The 27,638-nt window shown below is 35.5% G+C and overlaps 1 protein-coding gene across 10 annotated transcripts in view; it reads left to right on the top strand.

Annotated features, from left to right (window-relative positions):
• The window catches only part of SWT1 (SWT1 RNA endoribonuclease homolog), an 88,236-nt gene that overhangs the window by 21,490 nt on the left and 39,108 nt on the right, over positions 1-27,638 (top strand). For 8 of the 10 annotated variants that reach the window (XR_004272733.1, XM_032291145.1, XM_032291150.1 and 5 more), the window contains 9 exons: positions 1,715-1,774; positions 2,941-3,055; positions 4,929-5,030; positions 5,425-5,613; positions 11,543-11,636; positions 16,885-17,030; positions 18,804-18,967; positions 20,140-20,278; positions 24,215-24,363. Coding sequence is in view for 9 of the 10 variants with exons in the window: in XM_032291145.1 (XP_032147036.1) it covers positions 1,715-1,774; positions 2,941-3,055; positions 4,929-5,030; positions 5,425-5,613; positions 11,543-11,636; positions 16,885-17,030; positions 18,804-18,967; positions 20,140-20,278; positions 24,215-24,363 (1,158 nt within the window). In the remaining variant the exon portion in view is untranslated. The remainder of the gene's footprint in view (positions 1-1,714; positions 1,775-2,940; positions 3,056-4,928; positions 5,031-5,424; positions 5,614-11,542; positions 11,637-16,884; positions 17,031-18,803; positions 18,968-20,139; positions 20,279-24,214; positions 24,364-27,638) is intronic. The other 2 variants (XM_032291152.1, XM_032291153.1) reach the window with 2 other exon arrangements.

Below are 27,638 nucleotides of genomic sequence, written 5' to 3'. Positions count from 1 at the left end.
ATATTGCCCAGGCAGGTCTCGAACTCCTGGGCTCAAGCTATCCTCCTGCCTCTGCCTCCCTAAGAGCTGGGATTATAGGTGTGAGCCACAGCGCCTGGCGATCACTAAGATTTAAAGTTATATGGAGAAGGGACTCTGAATCTCAGGGTCATGGAATAGTAAAGCTGTAATGACCCTAAGTGTGTGAAGTATATGTTATTATATCATGTGAAGTTTGATGTTGGATGGAAGCTGAATTCCCAGTAAAGCTTTTAGCTGGAAAGTTAGGGTGGAAGCTGAATTCTCAGTAAAGTATTTCTACATATGATATACTTGTTGAAAGAGTGTTTAGGTGGGTGCAGTGGCTCACACCTGTAATCCCAGCACTCTGAGAGGCAGAGGTGGGCAGATCACTTGGGGTCAGGAGTTTGAGACCAGTTTGGCCAACATGGTGAAACCCTATCTCTACTAAAAATACAAAAGTTAGCCAGGTGTGATGGTGCATGCCTGTAGTCCCAGCTACTCAGGAGGCTGAGGCAGAAGAATGGCTTGAACCCAGGAGGTAGAGGTTGTAGTGATCTCAGATCATGCTGCTACACTCCAGCCTGGGCAACAGAGTGAGACTCTGTCTCAAAAAAAGAAAAAAGAGGTTTTGTAGTTTATAACAGAACTAGCTTTCTGTAAAATACATGTTAGTTTGGAGAATTCTTAGAAGATTATTTAGTTCAGTCGTTCGTTTGCTGAGCTTCCTGTCACCTGTATGTAGGGTCAGGTAGGTCTCATCCTCTCAGCAGAGGTGCTGGTGGAAAATTGGAATTTGGAGAGAGATTTTCAAACTTTGTTTGAAGACAGAAAATGAAGCACAGACCCCTGGTACTCTAACTACATATAATATAATCATGCATTTTTCAGCTTTTCCTTCTTAGCCTCAATTCCTTCTGTTGTTTTATTGTGTCACTTGTAGAAATGGCTTAGTTACTCATGGATGAAAATTTTTCACCACCGAAGGCCAACTTGTTTACCTTTGCATTCACTTCTCTTTTTTTTTAGGGTGGCATGTAGTTTTGTTCTTAGAATATAGCATTTTTATGAATCTGTATATGAAGAATTCTACCGTGTTTCATGACTTGATAGAATGGGGCTTCTCTATTCTAGGGCTAGTTTCTCATCTGGAGGTAATTTTGCCACTCAGGAGACATTTGGCAATGCCAGGAGATATTTTTGATTGTCAAGATTGGTGTGGGGCTGGTGCTGTCTCATGCCTATAATCCTAACACTTTGGGAGGTTGAGGTGGGTGAATCACTTGAGCTTAGGAGTTTTGAGACCAGCCTGGCCAACATGGCAAAACCCCATCTTTACATAATATCCAATAATTAGCCACGTATGTTGGCGCACCTGTGGTTCCAGCTACTTGGGTGGCTGAGGCAGGAGGATCGCTTGAGTCTGGGAGGTTGAGGCTGTAGTGAACCATGATCGTGCCATTGCACTTCAGCTTGCATGGCAGAGTGATACCCCGTCTTTTTTAAAAAAGAAAAGATTGGGAGTAGGGATAGGTGGGTAGTGCTACTGACATCTGGAGGATAGAGGAGGTCAGTGATGCTTCTAAACATCCTACAATGCACAGGACAACCCTAAAGTGAATTATCTGACCCCAAAGGTTAATAGTGACCAGGTTGAAAAACCCTATTCTAGGTTACACTTTATTCTTAGCTAATGAAATTACTTTCATTTCAGAGTTGTGAAGCACCATGTTCTTCAGTGTCAACTGAAAGTATCCAGGATACAGATCAAGAGGTTACTGATATTCTTATTTACTTTGATATTTTTAATGAAATTAAGTCAGTTTCTACTTTTAATAAAAAATAATGACTGTAGAAACCTTGATGAAATGAAAATTACAATGATGTCTCTAAATCAGTATGTAAGGTTTTATGAAGTCATCCAAAACTATTCAGAAAATACTTTAGGACTTTTTACTTCTGTTTCTAGGAAGATTATCTGTTGTGAACAAAGAGCATGAAACCAGTGGCCCACAAATAATCTGAATTTTAATTTAATATTATGACACTTTCCCTGTTTATGCCCAGGGTTACCAAAATGCAGTAGGACATTAACATGTTTTTACTTCATTTTAAAAATCATCAATAAGATGAAAACATTATTGAATGAAAACAAGAGTACACAAGTGTTTTATCTTTTTACCTGTTGCTTCATTTCCCAGCTAGAGTCCCCTGATTGACATTCATAGAATTGTATGTTCACTTGTCCCAAGTTAAGATTAGATTCATGGAACACTTTGTAATTTTCTATTAAAAGAAGACTTTCAGGCTATATTAATTGCTTTTTATTTGTGACAGTCAATTGTATTTTTGTGTTTTGAGGTGCCCCTTGATAGAAGGATTTCTCACCTTTGGCCTAAAGCTAGACTGTATTTTCATTTCTTTGTGTCAGAATACATCAGAGAAGTATTTCTGTGTGGTTTTAAGATCTAGATTTCAGTTTATGATGGTTCATAAACAGTCATAGAAATCTCAAGAAGAATGTTCATTGTGAAGATAAAAAAAGTTTGACTCCTAAAATGAAGTGAGAATGAACTTATTTTAATGTCTAGGTATTTGGCTCTGTGCAAGGAGCTTCACCTAGCTTATATCCTTTATTCCTCACAAAAATCCTAAAGGAAATAGATATTAAATATTCCTATTTTGTGGATTTACAAAATGAGACCCAAAGTTCTTAAATAATTTGCTTGCATGAGGTTACAGAGGTAAGAAGAAAACTATTTTGAAAACCATGTGTGTGATTATAAATCTTTATTCTTTTACTATACTACCTTAAGTTTTATAAAAATTTTTTCTTTCCATAAACCATCTCAAGTGAATTAATTAATAATTAATTGCTTTCTTCTCTTGTTAATCTGCAAAGTGACTCAAAATATTTCATTGGGGTCTTTTACAATTTAGATGCAGATAGTAGAAGAGCTTCATGCTGCACGTGTGGGAAAAAGTGTGGATTTACCTGGAGAGTTAATGAGTATGGAAATTGACTTGGTGGAAGATGATGTACATTCTTTCTCTGGTATACCCTATATATTTTGCTTTCCTATGTTTATGCTCTCCTATGCTTTCCTAAGAATTAATGTGCCAATATTTAGTTTTTATAATATTTAAATGAAAAATGTTAAAATGTGCTTACTTGAAATGAATGATAAAGTAATAGTATTTTTTTTTAGCTACAGGAATTAGATCCAGCATTTGTCTTATTTGTTTTACATATTTCACATTATTAGTTAGATATATTTTCTCTTTCTTTTTCTGTCAAGAGGCAGTAATTAGAATTATGAGTTGTCTTTTGTTCTTGGTGTTTTAACTTTAACAATTTCAACTTAGTGTAAAGCACTGATCAGAAATAATGCAGAATAGGTGGTGCAGTGGTTCACACCTGTAATCCCGGCAGTTTGGGAGGCTGAGGTGAGAGGATGGCTTGAACCCAGGAGTTCAAGACCAGCCTGGGCAAAATAGTGAGACCTTGTGTCTACAAAAAATAAAGTTAGCTAGTTGTGGTGCCATGTGCCTATAATCCCAGCTACTCAAGAGGCTGAGGTGGGAGGATTGCTTGAGCCTGGGAGGTTGCTGCAGTGAGCCAAGATTGTGCTACTACATCCCAGCCTGGGTATTAGAACAAGACCCTTTGTCAAAAAAAAAAAAAAAAAAAAAGAAGAAGAAGAAAAGAAAGAATGCAGATTGCTTGAAAGTATTATATTTATGAATTTCTTGTTCATATCGTAAAATTTTGATCATTTTTTTGCTACTGGGAGAAGGTAATGATAGAGATTACCCAAAATCTATCAGTATACTATTTCAAATTCTATTTTTAAAAATGGTAATGTTGACTGGACATGGTGGCTCACGCTTGTAATCCCAGCATTTGGGAGGCCAAGGTGGGTGGATCACCTGAGGTCAGGTGTTTGAGACCAGCCTGCCCAACATGGTGAAACTCCATCTCTACTAAAAATATGAAAAATTAGCAGGTCGCATGCCTGTCATCCCACCTACTTGGGAGGCTGAGGTGTAGGTTGCAGTGAGCCAAGATTGAGCCACTGCCCTCCAGCCTGGGCAATAAGAATGAAACTCCATCTCAAAAAAAAAAAAAAAAAAAATAGTAATGCTACCTTACATTCACATTGCAGTTTTAATCTTTCAGGTGTTTTCCTTTGCATTAACTTATCTGATTGTTGATCAGATAAGTTGTGCAATATGATCCTATGCAATAACAGTGCTAGTATTATTATGTATTTTCTTTTACACGTATTTGTCTTTTAATTATGTTCACTCAGAATATGTTAAAATTAGCTTATAATTACTAAGTGCACAACTACCAGTGATCCACGACAGATGTTAGAAACATAGTTACTTCCCAGGCAAGTCAGTTTATCGTTTAAAATCCACCTATAAGGAATTTAAAATATTCTACTGGTGGGTAATTAAACATTGACTACTATTCTTTCTCTTAAGAATTGAAGTAAAAACAGTTTTGTTTTTATTGTCTAAAGGACTTCTCTTAAGAATGCTATTAAAAACATTCTCCTTGGCTGGTTCCTCACAGTCTTGACCCTAGGTTTCCTGTGTATTTCTGCTTTGCCAGGCCTTACCTTCTCTGCCTACTTGGACTTAGATGATTCTTCACCCCACTCCCAGTCCAAACAGGGGTTGCCATTCCTGTTCAGAGGACCCTTAATTGATTGGGGAGAAATTTACTTGGCAACAAAGATATGGGCCAGATAGATACCAGCTTGAGAGTCTAGCCAACGGTGTAAATCTCTGATACAGTTAACAAGACAAAGAGGTGTTTTAAATTTAATTGAATTGTCAGTGCTTCTATGATATCAAAATTTTAGTCATTATGTAAGTCTATTATCAAGTGTCATGAAATCTGTGCTCTTTTTCTCTAGCAAATAATACTTCAGACAGAAAGCTCCTAATTGTTATTGATACAAATATTCTGATGAATCATCTCAAATTTGTTAGAATTTTGAAGACAACAGAAATACCAGGTATTTACAGAACATTTTAAAGATTCTGATTTTCTTCCTTGAGTTGATATTTTATATTAACAGCGGTGTGACTTTTTTTCTCGTGAACATGTCTCCATTTGGATATGCTATAAATTAAGCACATTCATTGTTCTAAGTGTAAAAAAAGCCTTTACAGGTTAAATTAGCAACTATAATCTTTTTTTTGATCTCCAAGAGTACTTATTTTTTTTAACATTCTTTTGACACATGATGCTCTTTATAATTTCAATTTTTTGATATATTGTCTCTGAATTTATTGTGAATTTCCTAAAGGTAGGGACTGTGTGCTTTCAAACTTTTACCTCTCCTACAGCAATTCCATTTAGTAGCTCAATAAATTTTTGTTAAATTCTAAAAAATCTGTATTTTTTAGGTTTTGACAAACTTGTGTTAATAATCCCCTGGGTTGTTATGCAAGAGCTAGATCGTATGAAGGAAGGAAAACTACTAAAACATGCTCAGCACAAAGCTATACCTGCAGTTCATTTCATCCATGACAGTCTCAAAAATCAAGATAGAAAGCTATGGGGTCAATCAATACAACTTGCAACCCAGAAACATTGTAAGTATTGTTCTCTCAGGGTGTCTCCTGGTTAATGCTTGTTTGGGTACAGACTCATTATTGGAGGGAAGTGGTGCAAAACTTTTAAAACATTTAAACCCATTGGAATGTGAAATGGAAGGGGCATTGTGATGATTTGTGGCTTAGTTTAGGAGTCTTTAATTTTTGTTTTTCTGTTTCTCATAGACTTTCTTAGGCTATGTCTATATTTAACAGATAGTGACTATATGGTTGTGCATGCATGCTTGTCTATATCATAGAACCTGGGACTCCTTTTTTAAAAATACCATTGCTGAGTGATGAAGTCTGTAAGTGATCTGGGTTTCTAGTCTGTTAATATCACCGCATGCAGTTAATATACTGTAGAGACAGATATTGTTTTCCTGTGGTTTGTCAGAATTGGTAATAAGGTTGTGTTTTTATAATAAAGGTCTATAGATTTTCCCCTCATTTAATTTTTTTCCATATTAGTTTCTTTTAAGTCATTTAAAAAATGGCTTTAGTCTTAGAAGCTAAGTATGTTCTTTAGGTTTTATTAATTTTCTGGAAAAATATCTATATATGAAGGAATACTGTTATTTCTGTGAAGTTTATACATCTATTTAGAAGATTTATTTCATTCTCCAAAAATTTGTTTCTTCCCAGCTCAGGATTATTTATATATGTAAATTTACATTACTTTAAATACCATGGACTTGTACTGTCTACTGCACCCATATTCACCATAAGATTTGAAAGAATTCATCTTAAGATGAATCCAGGCCAGGTGCAGTGTCTCATACCTGTAATCTCAGCACTTTGGGAGGCCTAGGCAGGTGGATCACCTGAGGTTGGGATTTCGAGACCTGCCTGACCAACATGAAGAAACCCCTTCTCTAGTAAAAAATACAAAATTAGCCAGGCGTGGTGGCAGATGCCTGAAATCTTAGCTACTCAGGAGGCTGAGACAGGAGAATCACTTGAACCCAGGAGGTGGAGGTTGTGGTGAGCCAAGATTGCGCCATTGCACTCCAGCCTGGGCAACAAGAGCAAAACTCCGTCTCAAAAAAAAAAAAAAACAGAAATCTTTTTTTGGTATTAACTATGATAAGGCTTTAAAAGCCATGATTAGATTCATCTTAAGCTGAATTATTTTAGCCTTAAATTTTTGTTTAGTCTTAAAATTTTGAAGAAAAAAGGGTCTCTACCATTCATTCATTATCTAAACAAATACTTATTAGCTCTTAGCATGTTCCAGATATAATGCTTATGAGTTTTGAGTGCAGATGGTCTGTGTTGAGTAGCTTTAGTTGACTGTAATTTTAGCCTTGTCCCTATTTTCAAAATTATGTTTGTTTGCGATAGTATTTATTATAGTGAGAGGAACATAGGATTTGAAATATGATCAACTTGGGTTTATAGCATAACCTGGAGAAAGTTAAAGTGAAGAAATTGAATAAATGAAATGAGAGGAAATAACTTCCATGTCATAAAATGGTTGTGAAGATAGGTTGGGTTAATGTATTAAACTACTTAATAGCTTATGATTCAGAATAGACAATGATTCTCTTCTGCCCTCATTATATGGAAAGCTTATACAGATTGCTAAGACTCATCTATCACCTTTTAAATGTCTGATTTCTTTTTATTGCTTCTAAGTTTAGAAAGCTACTCTCTCCCAGCCTGCTAGGAAGATTCACAGTGCCGCACTGCTTTGATTTTGAATTGGTAACTTTGTAGAAGAGCAGTATTCAGTAATGTGCTTGAATAAGCCTAAGGATAGTAATTATCTTTCTAGAAATGTATCCTAAAAGAAGTGAGAGATGCAGGTAGTGATTTATATAAATAATGTTCATTATAGCATTATTTATATAAAAACAAAAAAAATTAGAATCAACCTGTATAACAGTTGGAAAAGTTACATATATTGCTGTAGCCACACAAGAGGACACTATGTTTGGAAAAACATTAATGACATATAATTTTAAATAAAAACACACATAAGATTAAAAAATATGTGAAGTATAATTCTAAATTTATTTAATTATGTGCATATGCTTATTAGTGATGAATAGAGGTGATATTTACCTGATGGATTTATCAGTTATTTTAATTTTCTTTATTTTCTGTGTTTTCCAGACTTTTAAAGAATTTTTTTTTTGAGATAGAGTCTCGCTCTGTCACCCAGGCTGGAGTGCAATGGCACGATCTCAGTTCACTGCAACCTCTGCCTTTTGGGTTCAAGTGCTTTTTGTGCCTCAGCCTCCTGAGTAGATGGGGTTACAGGTGTATGCCAGAACTCTTGGCTGAATTTTGTATTTTTAGTAGAGTTGGGGGTCTCGAACCAGGCTGGTCTCGAACTCCTGACCTCAGGAGTTCACCCGTTTTGGCCTCCCTTGGCCCACAGGTGTGAACTGCCGCACCTGGTCAATAAAAATTGTATATGTTTTTAATAATAAGGTAAAAATAATTAAAGACAAAAGATGGTTATCTGCTACTCCCTCAATCAGACATTTGTTCTGTATTTTCATAGTTATTTTATTGTATTTTTATTGATTCATTTGTTTGCCAAGTATTTGTACCAGACACTGTTCCAAGTGTTGGGCTTGTAACAGTGAATGAGAAAGATAAAACCTGCTGTTGAAGAGATTAAATTCTATTAAATATTAAAAATCTTAGTAACTATAATTTATATAGAATTTATTTTTATTTATTCTGTATGAGTAGAGATCGTTGATATTGTACCGTTTAAGCTGAATCTTTTTAATTTTTTTTTTTTTTTTTTTTTTTACTTCTTTGAGATGGAGTTTCACTTTTGTTGCCCAGGCTGGAGTGCAGCAGCGTGATCTTGGCTCATTGCAACCCCTGCCTCCCAGGTTCAAGTGATTCTCCTGCCTCAGCCTCCCAAGTAGCTGGGATTACATGCATGTGCCATCATGCCTGGCTTTTTTTTTTTAATATATATTTTAGTAGAGATGGGGTTTCACTATGTTGGTCAGTCTGGTCTTGGACTCCTGACCTCAAGTGATCTGTCCGCCTCGGCCTCCCAAAGTGCTAGGATTTGGGAGTGAGCCACCATGCCTGACCAAGCTGAATCATAAGTAATAAGCACATGGTATTTTCAAGCATTCACTATTGCCATACACTGGGCCAGATACTTTATATACATTCCCATTTACTCCTCATGATTAAAAACTGCCCAAGGATACATACCTAGTAAGTGGGAAAACAAGGATTCCAACCCAGACTGGTCTGTTTCCAGAGTCTTTATTTTGTTCACTTTTGAACAGTACCTGTACAGATGCTCAAGAGTATTTTTTGAATAATTACATATTTCATGAATAGTCTTACAGTTTAAGTATACTTTTCAGCTCCATATATCTTAGAAAAAGTGATACTACTGATAATCCTGAACTTTGATACCTTTAGAGCAGTACACTGTTACCTTTAATCCTCCTTTTATCTGCTGAATTGTTTAAAGTTAACTAATGATTTTGAATTGCACATTTTGCACTATTCATGGCTTTGACTCTCTGAATTTCAGTAAAACTGGCTACTGTGATATATGTATGTCTGGTTTACTGGTCGTTTGATCAAGAAATTTAATCCCATCTTCCTCATGCTCATGTCCTGACATAGTTGAACTGTGTCTAGATTTCACCATTGTGAACTCCTAAAGAGTTTGTCTTTGCATATCCAGCTGCTTAGCATGGGGATCTGGCACAAATGCAGCCCTATATAAATATTCATTGCATGAATGAATGAGTTTTCTAATTTGAAGGATTAGAGGACTAAGTAACATAGGCCAGAAGTAGAGAGAAAAATGATGCTAAACTGGGAAGAAGATTGAGACTGATTGGCTAGTATGTCTTAAATTTTAGTGTGTAAGAGACTGGCCAAGAGCCTAAATTTGTGTCTGGGTCCAGGCTTCAGAGATTCTTACCCAGAAATATATTTGGGGTGTGGTCCTGCATTCTGTATTATTAAGTACCCTAGGGAGTTCTCAGGTAGGTAGTATGGGAAATACTATCTTTTGTCCTAATTCTACACATTGCATTATTATTATTATTTTAGTCTTAATTTTTTTTTTTTTTTTTGAGATGGAGTCTTGCTCTTTTGCCCATGCTGGAGTGCAGTGGCGTGATCTCAGCTCACTGCAACCTTTGCCTCTTGGGTTCAAGAGATTCTTCTGCCTCAGCCTCCAGAGTAGGTAGGACTACAGGCATGTGCTACCATGCCTGGCTAATTTTTTATTTTTAGTTTAGATGGGGTTTCACCATATTGGCCAGGCTGGTCCTGAACTCCTGACCTCGTGATCTGCCTGCCTCAGCCTCCCAAAATGCTGGGATTACAGGCATGAGCCACTGAGCCCGGCCAGTTTTATTCTTAATTTTTTTTAGAGATGAGGTTGCACCCTGAACCCAGGCTGAAGTGCAGTAGCATGATCATAGCTCACTGTAGACTTGAACTCCTGAGCTCAAGTGATCCTCCTTCCTGAGCCTCCTGAGTAGCTGGGACTACAGGACTGCAGAAGTGTGCCACTGGACCTGGCTATTTTGTTGCTGTTGTTGTTGCTTTGTAGGCACAGAGTCTCTCTATGTTGCCCAGGCTGATCTTGGAATCCTTACTTCAAGTGATCCTCCTGCCTCAGCCTCCCAAAATGTTGGGATTATAGGCACCACCCCAACTGGCCTGCATTATTTTTACAAAAACTGAATTTTTGCTACAGGTTTTGAGGCTTAGAGAATGCCAGAGGACAACCTGTTAGCAACTGATTAACATTTGTTAGGAATTATTTTTTACATTACCTGCCTAGGGCTGATATTTCTTTCTCCTGTATATCTCTAATTGTATTGCTTTAGAGATTAAGGAAGAGCAGACTCAGGAACTAGTTCAGTTGCTGGTAGAACAATTGCTTGTTAGTTCACAGACTTCTTAAGCTGAGAAGATGTTAAGTTACTTATAATCTGTAAGTGACTGAATTGATACTAGAGTTCATAGTTTATGGTTTCTAATCTGACATTTAGCTTTCTGATCACATTTCTTTCCTTTGAGTTTACTCATAGCCATATCCTAGTTTTTATTAGTGAACTAACCACATTAAATCTACAATTATATGCTATGTGAATTTTAGATTCAGAGTTTTAAAAAAATTATTTTACTTTCTTCAACTTTTTATTTAAAGCTTTTTCTTTCATATATATGAGAAGACATATATCACAGTAGCATACACACACACACACACACACACACACACTCATATATATATATATATTGAGATGGAGTCTCACCTGGAGTGCAGTGGTGTGATCTCAGCTCACTGCAACCTCTGCCTTCCGGGTTTAAGTGATTCTCCTGCCTCAGACTCCAAGTAGCTAGGATTACAGATTCCTGCCACAAAGCCTGGCTAATTTTTGTATTTTTAGTAGAGACGGGGGTTTCACCATGTTGGCCAGACTGGTCTCAGACTCCTGACCTCAAGTGATTCACCTGCCTCGGTCTCCCAAATTGCTGGGATTACAGGCGTGAGCCACTGTACCCGGCTGAGATACATATATTTTTAATAGATTTTTTGAGAGTAGTTATAGCTTCATGGGAAAATTGCACAAAAGACATCAATATTTCCCACATACTTCCGGCCCCCACGCAAGCATAGCTTCCCGATTATCAGTATCCTTCACTGGCGTGGTACCTTTGTTATAGTTGATGAACCTCCATTGACACATTATTACCACCCAGAGTTCATAGTTTATGTTAGGTTCACGCTTGGTGTTTGTACACTCTGTGGATTTGGACAAATGTATAATGACTTGTGTCTATCATCATAGTATCATACCTTAACTAACTGAAATATCTGTATATTTTTGATTTGTAAATACAGCCTAGATTATTTCTGTGATACCCACGTTTCTAGTGTGCTTATTAACGGTTGTCTTTACTAAATTTGCAGATGGATTGAGTGATGAGAACAATGATGATCGAGTACTAAAATGCTGTCTTCAGTACCAGGAGTTATTCCCTTGTTCCTTTGTTATTCTGTGCACGTGAGTTTCATAGGCATTTTATTTTTTATATTTTTTAAACCAAATAATTAAAAAAAGTCACACTGTATCCAGCATACCAAAGATCAAAACGTATATAATTTTCAAAATCTGCCAGTAAGCATACCCACTTGTATCTGATATTCTTATTATAATATGTGAGGTCTAGATGAATGAGATCTCAAGTAGATGAAGTTTAATTTGAATTTAATTTTAGTACTATTCAGAAAACTTGAAAAAGCAGGGAAAAAGACAACTTTATATCCCTCTAAAATAGTTTAAAAAATCAGAATCTGACAGGATGTTTTAGTCATGAGACAAGAAATTTGTTTACTTTTTTATTGGTGAGGTGGAGGTAGGGTAGTTTAGTTGGAGTTGTGTGCTGGGTGCCTGTTATAAAGTTAGACTGCTGGGCTTGGAGTCCTGGATCCAAGCTTTGAGACCCTGGACAAGTTGCTTAACTTAGCTTCCTCCTGTGAAATAAGCAGGGAGAATAATAATACCTGCCTCATGAGATTATTGTGAGTATTTAATCAGTTAATATGTATAAAGGACTTAGAATAGTGCCTAATATATAGTAAGAGTTCAGTAAGAGTATTCTCCCTTCTTCTCCCTTCTCCCTGCATCTTCTCTTTCTACTTCCCTTTCCATAACTTAGTTCAAAGATAAAACTAAGATAATGCTAAACAAAATTTTATTCGTCATGTATGAGAAAAGGTTCTGAAGGGACAGAAGAGCAATTTTAATTTGCAGTTTTTTAAAAAAAATCAGCCTACATCATGCTTTGAAATTTGCAGTTTTAATCTGCATTTTATTCACTACAAAATGGAGTTTTTATAGCTTCATGATTATGCTCAAATTCTTTATGTGAAATGGAGTGATTATAGAAATCAGTAGCCCTAAGATGTTTCTTGCAAATGTTCTTGTCAGTGTTGTTATTTTGGCTGTCTTCAAAGATAATGTTATTCTTTTTGCCATTAAATGAAATACTGGAGATTTTTATCTATATGTTTTAAATTATATTTTGATCTAGGACATATTACTTTGGAGTTTGTTGAAGGCTGAAATAGAAATAGCAATATTTAAACCATTTTGAATTTCAGGTAAATTTGAGAAGTAATTCTTTGTTGTGTAGTTATTTTTTTAGTTCAGCTTAAAATGAAAATTAAATTGACAAAACTTTATCAATTCTCATTATTTATACATTCATTGTTTTTTGGGTATTAACAGACATACTATTTTTTAGTGACTGAAAATTTATACCCAAACCTTACTTTTAATTGTGGCATAGTCACGTTCCAAGTGGTGAGGCTGTTTTTTTCTCTTTTTTTTGGTTTGTTTGTTTGCTTTTTCTTTAAATAGTGATAATCCAGCTGGGCAAGGTGGCTCACACCTGTGATCCCAGGACTTAGGGAGGCTGAGGCAGGTGGATCATGAGGTCAGGAGTTCAAGACCAGCCTGGCCAACATGGTGAAACTCCATCTCTACTAAAAATACAAAAATTCGCCTGGCATGGTGGCACATTCCTATAGCTCCAGCTACTTGGGAGGCTGAGACAGAAGAATCACTTGAACCTAGGAGGTGGAGGTTGTCGTGAGCCAAGATTTCGTCACTGCATTCCAGCCTGGGCGACAGAGCGAGACTCTGTCTCAAAAAAAAAAAAAAAAAATAGTGATAATCATGTGTATTGTATAAGACATACCTACTATTGTTAGGACATATTTTTTTTTTTGTTACTTAAAATGGATGATGATTATGTCAATTGATAGTGATAGTATAATTGGAAAAACTTCTGTAACACTTACATATTATGCATCATTCTAAGTGCTTACATTTACAATCCTAAGTCTGGGCCAGCAACACAATTGTCTCCAATCCATATTGCTCTTTCAAACTCCAGGCTACTTTATTCACCTGTTTATTTGATGTCTCTTGGATGTCTATAGACATCTGAAACCTATCATCTCTGTAAATGAACTCTTGAGTTTTTCTTCTCAACTCTTCTCTGCCTGAATAAAAAGGGTCATCTCCCACCCATTTGCTAAAGCCAGAAACCAGGGAGTAAACTTTGACACCTGCCTTTTCTTCATAATCTATATATAGTGAATTAGCCAGTCTCATGTGGTCTTCTTTAGTTGTATTTTTTACAAACAGGGTCTTGCTATGTTGCCCAGGCTGGTCTCAAACTCCTGGGTTCAAGCAATCCTCCTTCTTCAGCCTCCTGAGTAGCTGAGGAAATGCACAAATCACAACTATACAATGCTGACATATGGATGCAATGGTGTAGCTCACATCCTGTCAATATATAGAACACGGCGGTAACTCCTCTTGTTTTTTTTGAGACGGAGTCGCACTCTGTCACCGAGGCTGGAGTGCAGTGGCACCATCTTGGCTCGCTGCAGTCTCCATCTCTCAGGTTCAAGTGATTCTCCTGTCTCAGCCTCCCAAGTAGCTAGGAATACAAGTGAGTGCCACCATACCTGGCTAATTTTTGTATTTTTAGTGGAGGTGGGATTTCGCCATGTTGGTTAGGCTGGTCTCAAACTCCTGACTTCAGGTGATCCAGCCATCTTGACATCCCAAAGTGCTGGGATTACAGACATGAGTCACTGTGCCTGGCCCAGAACATACTCTCTTGCCCTTTTGTGCTCTTTTTTTCTTGTTTCTTAAGGTAGAAACTTAGATCACTTATTTGGTACTGATATAAATGTCCTCTAAGCACTTCTGCAGTTGTATCCCACAAATTTTAATATGTTTGTTTTCATTTTCATTCTATTCAATATACTTTATAATTTCCCTTGTGACTTCTCTGACCCATAGAATATTTAGACATTTGTTGCTTAATTCTATATATTTGCAAATTTTTAGATACTTTAACTGAATTGTAGTTTAATTTCTTTATGAATTGAGAACATAACTTACATGATTTCTGTAAATTTGTTAAAGTTTGTTTTGTGGCCAAGAATATAGTCTGTTTTAGTGAGTGTTTTCTGTGCCCTTGAACAGAATGTGTATTCTGCTCTTATGGGTGGAGTATTCCATAAATTTCAATTAGGTCAAGTTGGTTGATAGTGTTCTTCAGGTCTTCTGTAACCTTACTGATTATCTACTTTTTCTATCATCACTGAGAAAGGAGTATTGAAGTCTCCAACTATAATTGTAGATTTGTCTATTTCTCCTCTCAGATCTATTTGTTTTGCTTCACATATCATGAAAGTGGCTAAAGCTATGGCTTTCTGTTGTGGTAAAGTCATTGATGAATTGGAGAATTCCCTCAGGCAGAAAGATAGAAACTTGCAGTGAGATGCATATACATCTAGGATTGTTTATGCTTGTCTTCTTGGAGAATTTATTCTTTTATAATTATATAATGTCCTTTTTGGTTCTCACAATATTCCTGGTCCTAAAGTCTTCTTTGTCTAGTATTAACGCAACTATTCCAACTTTCTTTTGATTAGTATTTATATGGTATATCTTTTGGTATCCTTTTACTTTTAGCCTGTCTACGCCTGTATAGTTAGTTTCTTGTAGACATCATATAGTTGGTTCTTTTTTGACCAGTCTGACAATTTCTGTCTTTTAACTGGTAAGTTTAGACCATACACATTTAATTTGTTGGATTAAAATCTATCATTTTGCAAATTACTTTCTATTTGTTTTGTTCCATCTATTCTTTTCTTCCTTTTTCTCTTTTCGATTAATTGTGCATTTTTAATCATACCCTTTTGTCTCCATTGTTTACTTATTTATACTTTTTGGAAAAACTTCTTATCGTTGTCTTAGTGATTACAATATACGTCTTTACTTATCAAAGTCTACCTGCAAATACTATACTGCTTCACAGGTAGTATAAGGATATTGCTGTTGTATATATTGTCCTATAAGCTCTTGGCTACTTAAAAAAAAAATCGTTTATTCTCTTTTTGTTTCAGTTTGGGTGATTTCTTTTGATTTCCCTTCAAGTCTGTTGATTCTTTGCTTGCCTTTGTCAAATCTATTGACAAGCCTGTTGAAGGCATTGTTTATTTTTGTTACTGTGTTTTTTTATTGCTAGCACTTCCATTTCATTCTTATGGTTTTCATCTCTGCAAAACTGCTTGATTTTCCCTTCTCCCACCTTTTCCATTAGTGCCTTTAACATATTAATAAAAATTACTTTAAATTTGCCGTCAGATAGCTTCAATATCTATGTTGTATCCAAGTCTAGTTCTGCTGATTACTTTGACTGTTGGCAGTACGTTGTTTTTTTCTGGGCATAATTTATATGCAGATTTTGGGGCTTACTTGCTCTGTGATTTCTTGTCTTCAGTTTCTCCCTTAACTTTCTAGCTGCCGTGTTAACCTTGAACATGGTTCTTTGACATTTCAAGCCAGTAATGCTTGTCAACTTTGATGAATTGGGAAATGCCCTCAGGTAAAAAGGGACTTGTAGTTCTCACTATGCATTTCTGTGTCAGGGTAGACTCCCACTCCAGCTTCTGCCTACATTTTGTTGCTCTCTAGTACCTTCAAATAGTTAATTTTTGGGGGGGTCTAGGTTTTATAATTCTCATTTATAGGAGAGTTAATGTGGCCAATCTACTCTGCCATTAACAGAAGCTAGATGCCTACTGGCCTCTGCAACAGTTCAATAAACACAGATCTGATCACATTATTTCCCCATTGAAGCCCTTAAATGTCCTTCTGTTTTTTAATGCCCTTGTCTTTCTCTGTAATCTCATAAACTGGTCTCATGCACTGTGTTCGAATCTGGCTTCTTTCAGCAAACAGCAAGTTCATGCTATTTGTCTTATGCTTAATCTGAGTAAATTTGTACTTGGCTGCCAACTGTAAATTATTTCTCATACATAGCTCTCAACTGTTTATTTCTCTGATAATCGCATTCCTGTGTTCAATTCTAGCTCCCACTTACTAAGTATAACTTTGGACAGGTTATTTAATCTCTTTACAACCCAGTTTTCCATCTGTGAAATGGGGGTAAAGTTAATACTGTTTCTACCTCAGAAGTTTGTTGTGAGGATTAAATAGATAAATATATATATATAGCGCTTTAGAATGGTGCCTAGTATCCAAAGCTCATATGATGTGACTGTGTAAATTCCTTTATCTTCTCTACTTTTTTAAAAAAGTTGTTATCCTTTCTCAATGTATAGGCTGAGAATCACCTGCCTCTGACTAGATCTCATGTGTTTTGAGTTGCCATGTGGTTTATCTTACAAAAAATATTTTTTCCTCCTAATCCCAACCTTAGGGATGATAGAAACTTAAGAAACAAAGGCCTAGTAAGTGGTGTGAAGTCACTCAGTAAAGAAGAATTGAGTGCAGAGTTATTACACTTATCTCTGAACACAGATGTGTGTCATCAGCCTGGTATTTCTAAGCAACAGTTGAAAGCAGGTAGTATTTTTACTATCATAATTAGAAATATGTCTTATTTTATACACTAAGATTATTTATAACCTTAGAATCAATAGTAAATTTTTGTCTTGTACATTTAAAATAACATTTGGAATACTTCCTGGCATGTAAATCATTGAAATAAATGAAAATTATAATGGTAATCCAAAAGAAAACATAATTAGCATTATTACTTTCTACATGTATTTTTACAAATTAATTTGATGTTTTTGTCTGCATACTCATACATTTTTACGTATATATAATCACTGTGTGCATGCTAATTTGTAGCTTGCAGAGTATACCTTGGTTTTTCACCTTCATTTTCTTCAAGTGAAACAGAATATCCCTTTTAAATTAATGGCTGTTATAGGAGATAACATAGAGATAATTTTTTAGTTCCTTTTTTTAAATTGGCTTTCTATTTATAGCCTTCTATTAATATGGTAAAAATTCAGCAAGTAATAGAGGAACTTATTGGAATATAGTAATAGTTTTCTTTTTTAAAATTTTAAATGGATAATTAAGAAGTAACAGGCCAGGCACAGCGGCTTACACTTGTAATCCCAGCACTTTGGGAGGCCAAGGCATGTGGATTACCTGAGGTTAGGAGTTTGAGACCATCCTGGCCAACATGAGGAAACCCTGTCTCTACTAAAAATACAAAAAATTAGCTGGGCGTGGTGGCAGGTGCCTGTAATCCCAGCTACTCTGGAGGCTGAGGCAGGAGAATTGCTTGAACCCTGGCGGCGGAGGTTGCAGTGAGCTGAGATTGTGCCATTGCACTCCAGCCTGGGCAACAAGAGCGAAACTCTGTCTCAAAAAAAACAAAAAAAAACCAAACTAGGTAAGGGCAATACTATTATTTCATTTCTTTTTTCACCAGAATAATCTGTTCTATAGCTTGATATTTGAAGGAATATTATATTAAATCTGACATTATTTATAAGTACATCCACCTTTTCCCTCTTTGGGGAAAATGATTATTAAAGTCTATAATATATGTGCATTTTATATATAATTGTGGAAGTATTCATACATACATATATGCTACTTATTTGCCCCTTTTGGAAATAACATAAGATTTTGTCATAATATTCAAAATGGCCTTTGAAGGAATAACAGCATATTCTAGTTTACCATTTTTCAAGGGATGTGTGCCTTTAGTTTGTTCACTTTGCAGAGATCAGCCACTTAATATTTTGAATTTTGCCATAATAAAATTACAGTTGTTTTAAAGTATCTAAAAAGTAATGTTAATGAAATGATATCACTTAAAATAATAAAGTCTCTTTTTTAAAAGAGGAGGGCATGAAGGTGGTTAAGCTGGAAATTTATTGATGTGGGCTGAGTTTAGAAAAATATTCCATTTTGGAAAAAACCCATTTTGATCCATAGTTCCTGTTTTTTTGTTGTGAATAAATCCAAGGCATTCTTGTAACTCTTTTTGAAACATAATAAAATTATATTATGTAGTTAAAATATGACATATATTTCTTACATTTTTATTTGAGTAAAAATGTTGTTTAATTGCCTGTTAAAAAGATAAAGCATTTGTTAAAGTAATATATTTATGTTGCGTCTAAAGCAACTATAGTAGAGATACATGTTTCTAAATATTGTTTTGAAAATAAAGTATTGGTTTGTTGTATATATAATTCAAATTTAATTATATACATAAGATGTTTATTGTTTATAGCCATATACCAATTATATATGTATAATATTTACTGTTATTATTCTAAACAAAGTCTATAACTATTTGTTTTAAAGAAACAACATCCTTGAAAGAGAGTTTTAAGGAAGAATCTACAAATTCTGGACTGTCCATTCTACTTGAGAGCATTGTATCTGATCTTGAAAAATCTCTTGGAACAGGTTTATCTACAATATTAGAAACAGAAATGAAAATTGCTTTTGGAAATCTCTGGATGGAGGTGATTAATTCAGCTCTATTAGTTGCAAATATCATTTTTATTGCTGAAGATTTGTTATCTTAAGAAATTTGTATAAAGTGCATAAGTTTCATTGAATATTCTGTATCATGTTACATTTTTCTTCAAATTTTTGAAATAGCTTTTTATAGGTAGATGATGGACATTTCTTAAAAATTAGGAATATATGTTATTCTTTTTTTTGAGTTGACAGATACTTATTTTGCATCTGTTGTGTGTCAGATGCACTGTCCCATGGTGCTTAAATTGAACTCAGAAAAACTTATCTATTTAATTTGAGTCAAAATGTCTAATATAAGGAATCTCCCTACCAATATGTTCAGAAAAAGAAGTATATATTTTGGCTTGTGCCATGTAAATTTAAGAATCAGAGTATACATTGATTGTATTAGCAAGATATTTTGAAGTTTTTTGGATTCACACCTTTTCAACAATCAGTAAAACACCAAATTTAGCAACAGTGGTTTCAAAAGTTCAGTTTAATGTTTGTTTGCTGTTCACTTTTATAGCTAGAAGAAATATGATTTCCCATCAATCATAGCTTATATCTATTCCAGCTATTCAGTGAGAGTCTAATATTTGCCAGGACAGTGTATTTGCTACTTGATTATATTATCGAAGTTGAACCAAAATGATGACGAATTATCAGAAGATACTAGGAGTTTTGATATCTCATAGTAGTAGGGATGAGGAAAGTAATTGCATATATATGAATGATTCAGAAAAGGAAGTGTTGACATCTTATAGAACGAAATGATCAATCTTTTTAGTAGACATCTTTTATCTGTATGGATTTTTCCCCAGTTATATGAAATAATTTGATTAATTTTCTCATAGAGATGACTGTGTTGACAAGTAGATTGAAGGACCTTTGCTAATGAAAACTATGCTTCCTCTGATTAGAACTATGTTTTCTTTTTTGCACATACAGTTTCTGAAACTATAAAGATTAATACTAATATGAGTTTTACAAAAGCAATTTGCAATGTAATTAGCATTTTAATGTTATGATTGACTTTACATGTTTTAATTTTAAAATAATTCAGCTAACTATATTTTGCCTAGAAATATATGTAGGAATTCCTAAGTAGGTTCTTTTTTGTAATAGTAATAATGAAACTAGAGGTGTTAATTATTTTCTACATACTCTTTAGATTCTGTACCTGAAACCACCATGGACTCTACTACATTTACTACAGTGCTTTAAAAAACATTGGTTGGCTGTATTTGGATTGTTTATGGAAAAGAACTTGCTTTTAACTATTGAGAACCTATACAAAAATCTCTGTAAAGGTATGAATCTTTTAATTTTCTCTTTATCAGTGTTATACAATATTAAGTCAGACTAGCAGATATATTCCATGGGATGTGAAGATAAATTAATGAAGAATGTGTCAATCATTTATACTTCTAATTTCTAAAAGTAGTTGTGGAAACTGGATGAATAGATGCAGCTCATAGAGCTTGTGACTGTAAATAGTATTATTGTTGATATTTCAAGATATTGTGAATATATAATTTTTGAGGATATTTAACTTTGAAAACTTTTAAAATCATGTTTTACAGTCTAGATATACCAACAGAATTAGATGTTTTTCATTTCTCATGGTATTTAATGCAAACTTTGAGCACATTTCATATACTCATTTTCTAAGTAATGTGTCAGAGTTTCTATTTAAACTATATGGATAAGGAATAGGAGACCTTTGGCTTTGGTGCATAGTGAGTTTTAGAACTGGAAGAGACTACAGTGAACAACTTAGTTGGTTTTTAAACTATATTGAACAGAATTGTGGGCTTCTTGAAGTGCCTCTGCTGCCACAGACGGGCGATGGAAAGATTGATGGGGAGTCTAGTTGATGGTGCCTTTGGCCCTCAACCCCAGCTTTAGCCGGAGCAGCTTTTAAAAATTTGTTTATATATGGAGTTCTATATAGGACTTGAAAAAACGTTTATCTACTGTGACGAAAAAAATGTGAGAAAACTGATTTAATGTTATTAAAGGCTATATTTTACGATCAAGAAAACCAGTCTTGAAACAGTAAGCGACTTGTCTGAAATCAAGTAACTAGATTTGTATTGCTATGCCTTTAAAGGGCAAAGGCTAGGCATGGTGGCTGATGCCTGTAATCACAAGGTGGGTGAATTGCCTGAGCCCAGGAGTTCAAGACCAGCCTGGGCAACATGGCAAAACCCCCTTTCTACAAAAAATAAAAATATTAGCCAGGTGTGGTGGTGCATGCCTGTAGTCCCAGCTACTTAGGAGCCTGAGGTGGGAGGATCACCTAAGCCTGAGAGGTGGAGGTTGCAGTAAGCCAAGATGGCACTACTGCACTCCAGCCTGGGCAACAGAATGAGACCCTATCTCAAAAAACATATATATAATATAAAAAAGCAAAGTGTGATTGTTATTAGGGGTTCATTTGGTTCTTTACTTTTTTCAAACTCCTCACATGAAGTGATGTGTTTATTATTTCATATATTAGTTATATCCAGCCTACTCCTGAAACATAACTGTGATGCCTTATAACAACCTGAGTACAAGAGGGCCATTAAATTATTAAAGGCACCAAGGCCAGATGATGAAGAATAGATGATTTATCGTGAATCATATGCAAATAATCATTGCAGCACTTGAGCCGCGATTTTAACATTAAGCTTCATAGCAGCTAAGACAAAAAGGAAAAAAAAATACATATTCTGTGTTGGGTGTACCTTATTCTCTGTCTTTTCCTTGAAGTGTAAACTCTTTGAAAATGAGTTGTTCTCAGAGGAGTAAAGAGGAAAATAGTGATTACCAGAGGATGGGGAAGGTGCAGTGGTAGGGGATAGTAAGAGATTGAGCAATGGATAAAAAGCTACATAGTTTATACATGTGTCAAAACATCACATTGTACTCCATAATATGTACAATTATGTGTCAGTCATAAATAAGATAAGTCAATAAATATTTCCCCTAGGGGATTTAAAGCACCTAGTCATTCCCTTTTGTCTCATCCATGGTAGATGTTAGATGAATATCTATTTTTAAAAGTTACCAATTTTTTAAGGAACGACACTTTCCCGTCCTTGCCTTTAGTTGTAGAAGTTCTTTATTAGGGATACGATTATAGGAAGGACATGGAACAACATTTTGGACATCTCTCCAAAGCAGTTTTATAAAGCATGTAGAACCTTTTTTCATATCTTTTACCAGGGGCATAATTTAGTTGATCTTTTAAAAAAAAAGTCCATAAACTATGTGTGATCTCAAAGTTAATGTAAAAAATGAGGTATCTAGTTGCCGTCTTCCATCTGTTTTTCCTGGTAGGGGGTCCTGCTCTTAGACACAGTTGAGAGGTGGTAGGTGGCAGCTCTAACTGACAATAAGGAGAGAAGTGAAGGTGATGATTGTATCCTCTGCTAAAAATCAGTTTTGCAATCATTGTGTACATAGTTTATTGATCTTTGATCTAGAAGAATCTGATGCCTAACATGTAGTGACTTAGGAAGAATATGTCATGGGATTATAAAAGTACCTCTTGCTCTAAGATAAATTTAGATTAGAAAAATCACGGTTTATGGTCTTGTTTACTATATTTTAGTAGTATCTTCAGCTACTGTTGAATTATGTATTTTTAGTAGGATCTTCAGCTACTGTTGAATTATGTATTTGTTTGACTTCAGAATAACAAGCATGTATCCTTAGATTAGTTCATAGAAAATTGTGTGGAAAATAGTAACTTTTTTATGACTTGTTACCCATGTTAGCTTTAAATAATTATTGGCCTTAGGGTAAACATTAGACTATGTCATCCATGTAGATTTCTTTTTTTGTTGTGTCTGTACACTGGATTTGTTATTGTTATTACTCTTTTCCTCATATTCTTAGTAAGGAACTTTTGTAAGACAGAAATAAAATGATTAATTCATGTATGTAAGCCTCTTTAAACACAACTTACGTTGGAAAAGCACCCTTCAAAGAAGTTTTGCCCAGTTATATCTTCCTCAGGGGATTTACTAAGTTTGTCAAATCTGCAGTCTGTCCTGTGTGTAGCATCTCTTATTTCCCACAAGAATGTAAACTAGTCATTGGCTTTGAAAAGAAATAAAAGTGTTACTGTAAGGAATTATATTGGCTTGCTTTATTATTTTTTTTTAGATTTTTTTGGATAAAGGGAAGCCAGAGGCTTGGCTATAAACATTACATTAGAGTTTCTGAATATTGTGGAATTAATTATTAATATACGCTTTTTATTTCACTCGACCCTTCAGGTTTTCATAAGCAAGTTCTTATTTAAGTGATACAGAGGAACTCCTTTAAACTCCTAGTGCCAATGAACAGCCATGCTGATGTTTGAGAATACAATAGAGTCTCTGAAACTGTGAACATTAAAACAAAAAGTAAACAACATTGTAGCATTGTTATTTTGAAAACTGTTAGGTAGCATTCTGCATTAATAATGGAAATAATATTTTCTGTTTTGAGTTTTATGACAGTTACTTAATTGTATTGTTTATAACTTTTGAAATTGTTGAAAATATTGCCACCAGCTTTCCCAACTAGTTTGAGGATTTAATGTAAGCAGTTTTAGTTCCTTGAGAGAAAATTGTTATACCTTTAAATTATTGTTTGTAGATTATCTCACTTTTAATTTACAGGAAAAAAATTCTGCAGGCTCATTTTGCTTCTCACTGTTGCCCAAACTGGTTTTCTCTCCTGAAGTTGTGTTCTACATATAGAGATAACACATAGTTTTCAGTAAACATAGTATAAAGTTTCATGTAACAGCGTTGAAGATAAATCACTATGTAGATAGCTGAGGTGATGATGAGAGGTACCATATATAACTGACGTGCTTACCAATATGGTCTGACTCTTCTGATCCCTCCATAGTACTCTCTGTATGTGAATTCACCTCAGCATTGAAATCTGTGGTTTGACTTGTTTCTTTGGTGATTTTCTCTTTTTTTCTGAGAATTGTAATGTTCTTTAACTTTACTTTGAAGGTGACCGTGCTGAGAGAACTCCTGAAATCTGAATTCCGAATACCAGAATCAACTCAAAGGACTTTATAACTAAATCTTTTTAATTATTGCTTTTTATACTAGAGAGATAACTTAGGAGTGGCATGTAGGTGTAAATGTATATTCTTGTGAAATTTCACGATTAATATTAGTGTTCCAAAGACATTTTTATGATGTATACTCATTCTTCTATATTTTTCTTTCTTAATTTTCTTTTACCAGCTAATAATGCAGTGGATTTTACAACAGTGAAATTCTTGCTTCAGGATTCTAGAAGTTTGTTACATGCTTTCAGTACAAGGTCAAATTATGATGGTATTCTTCCACAGGCCTTTGCTCAAGTAAACAAACTGCTTCAGACATTTGCAGAGGTAAGATGCCTTTGGAATGCCCGTTAGAGTAGCTAATTATATATGTTCTGAAAATGTGTTTAGCAGACAACAGTAGGTAAAGGATAATTTGATTCTAACTTATTCTAATATACCAAAGGCATTAAGTAAATGAATTGAATAGAGAGTAAGCAATTCTTATAAGTTACAAAATCCACATCCTTTTATGGAAGGAGTGTCACAGCAGTTGTTGGTATTTTATATTATTTTCTTTCATGGATGGAAGAGAGCTATGCATTGCTATTTGACTGTTCATTTACAGTGCCCTAGGCCAGTAGGTCTCACATACATCAGAAATACTTAGGAAATTGTTTTAAACATACAGATGCCAAGACTTGTGCAAACCCTACTGAATCTATTTTCTGATAGTGGCACTTGGGAGTATGGTTGTTCTTGTTTTACTTTTTATTTTGAAATAATTTCAAACTTATAAAATAGTCACAAAAGCAGTGCAAAGAATTCCCATATATATTCTTAACCCTGCCCTGATTCCCCAAATGTTAATGTCATCAGGCATTAGATTTTCATAAGGAACATGCAACCCAGATCCCTTATATGCATGGTTCACAATAGGGTGTGCCCCTATGAGAATCTAATGCCACTGCTGATCTGACAAAAGGCGGGACTCAGACAGTAATGTGAGTGATGGGGAGCAACTGTAAATACAGAGTTTCGCTCTGTGGCCCAGGCTGGAGTGCTGCAACTTCCACCCCCTGGGTTCAAGTGATTCTCCTGCCTCAGCCTCCCGCATAGCAGGGACTACAGATGTGCACAACCACGCCTGGCTAATTTTTCTATTTTTAGTAGAGATGGTGTTTTGCTGTGTTGGCCAGACAGGTCTTGAACTCCTGACCTCAGGTGATCCACCTGCCTCAGTCTCCCATCACCCCAGATGGGACAGTCTAGTTGCAGGAAAACAAGGTCAGGGCTCTCACTGATTCTACATTATGGTGCATTGTATAATTATTTCTTTTCTTTTCTTTTTTCTTTGAGACTGAGTTTCTGTCTCGTTGCCCAGGCTAGAGTGCAATGGCACAATCCTGGCTCACTGTAACCTCTGCCTCCCGGGTTCAAGCGATTCTCCTGCCTCAGCCTCCCAAATAGTTGGGATTATGGTGTGCGTCACCACACCTGGCTAATTTTTGTATTTTTAGTAGAGATAGGGTTTCACCTTGTGGGCCACGCTGGTCTTGAACTCCTGCCCTCATGTGATCCACTCATCTCGACCTCCCAAAGTGCTGGGATTACAGGCATGAGCCACCATGCCTGGGCAAATATTTCATTATATATTACAATGTAATAATAATAGAAATAAAGTGCACAATAAGTATAATATGCTTGAATCATCCTGAAACCATCCCCCAACTCACTGGTCCATGGAAAAATTGTCTTCCACGAAACCAGTCCCTGTTGCCAAAAAGGTTGGGGACTGATGCTCTGAAATGTACCTTTAACAGGAGCAGTTTTATAGACTGCATTAGATTTAATATATGTCTTATATATTTGGTCATGTCTCAGTAACTTGAGCAACAAATAGATACCTCCAAAGATAGGGCATCTCCTAGTAACTGTAAAAACTACCTAATCTTAATTTATTAAGTGTAGAAAATCAGGAAAAGAGGAATATTTATTATTTGATTGCTTCTGAGAAACTAAAATGGAGATAAACTAACTTGTTCATTTTGCAGATTCTTTTTTTGGAGACTGGGTCTTTCTTGGTAGCCCAGGCTGGAGTGCAGTAGTATGATCATAGCTTTCTGTGACCTTGACCTCTTTGTGTCAAATGATCCTCCAGCCTCAGCCTTCTGAATAGCTGGAACCACAGGCATGTATCACCGTGTTGAGCTAATTTTTAAATTTTTTTGTAGAGACCAGGTCTCAGTTTGTTGCCCAGGTTGGTCTTGAACTCCTGGCCTCAAGCAGTCCTCCTGCCTCAGCCTACCAAAGTGCTAGGATTATAGGCATGAACCATCATGCCCTGCCTTTTGCAGATTTTCATATAAGGTGGTGGGGGGGAATAGGAAAAGGGTATGTACATTTTTATTTTATGGGCCTTCTAACCACTAAAAAAAATAGGACTTGCTTTTATTAAGATGATAAAATAATTAAAGTCAATCTTGTTAATAAGCTTTAGAATTATGTGCCTCAGGATCCTGAGTTGTGGTGTTTTCAACTTCTAGTTAATTAAACAATCTGGACCTTAATTCTCTCTTTTGTAAAATGAGCATAATAATAATGCTGGCCTTAGAATTGTCATGTGAATTAACAAGTTAATGTCTGTGGAGACCTTAATGCCTAGCATGTAGTAAGTGCTATATAATGTTTGATAAAGAAATCCAGTTGTGTAGTATATACACTACTATTTAAGAGCTGAAGAAAAGAGGCATTAGGTAAGTGCTGGGCTGTATTTTAAATATATTTGGTGATAAAAAATTGTCTCAGGATAAAATGTCTTTTCATTTATGTCTATTTATTAAGTTCAGAATTTAATGTAAACAGGCAAAAATGGTAAGAATTATCTTTTTAATTTTTCTTCTTGCCCCAGAAGATAAAGAAGGGTAACATTTACTTTTACAAATGGAGAGAGATCATAACCTCAGTCTAGTCAGGTTGCTGAAGGTCAAATCCTGCTCATGCCTCTTATCATCTGTGTGAACTCGGCTGAGTTAACTAACCTTTCTGTGCCTCAGTTTCCTTGATTATAAAATATGGATCATCATAGTATCTGTTTCACAGGGTAGTCGTTAGGATTAAATAAGCTAATTAACATAAAAATCTGAGAAAGTACCTAACAAAAGCTCAATACATATTAACTGTTACTACTGATAGTATTGGAAATTTTATTTTTAAAAAATTTAATAAGCATGAAATTAGCATTCCATGAAGCTAACCTTTGAAATCATCATTTGATCACAGGAAATGTAAGCCTAGAGAAACAGAGTAATTTTATTTAAGTTTACAAAGCATGTTTATAATAGAGCCAAGACCAAAAAAACTAAGTTTTTAGGGCCGGGCGCGGTGGCTCAAGCCTGTAATCCCAGCACTTTGGGAGGCCGAGGCGGGTGGATCACGAGGTCAAGAGATCGAGACCATCCTGGTCAACATGGTGAAACCCCGTCTCTACTAAAAACTACAAAAAATTAGCTGGGCATGGTGGCGCGTGCCTGTAATCCCAGCTACTCAGGAGGCTGAGGCAGGAGAATTGCCTGAACCCAGGAGGCGGAGGTTGCGGTGAGCCGAGATCGCGCCATTGCCCT

Source organism: Sapajus apella, unplaced genomic scaffold (assembly GCF_009761245.1).
Source record: "Sapajus apella isolate SASKATOON/1434 unplaced genomic scaffold, GSC_monkey_1.0 scaffold25, whole genome shotgun sequence".
NCBI classification, from domain to species: Eukaryota; Metazoa; Chordata; class Mammalia; order Primates; family Cebidae; genus Sapajus; species Sapajus apella.
This window is presented reverse-complemented; position numbering and strand designations above follow the sequence as displayed.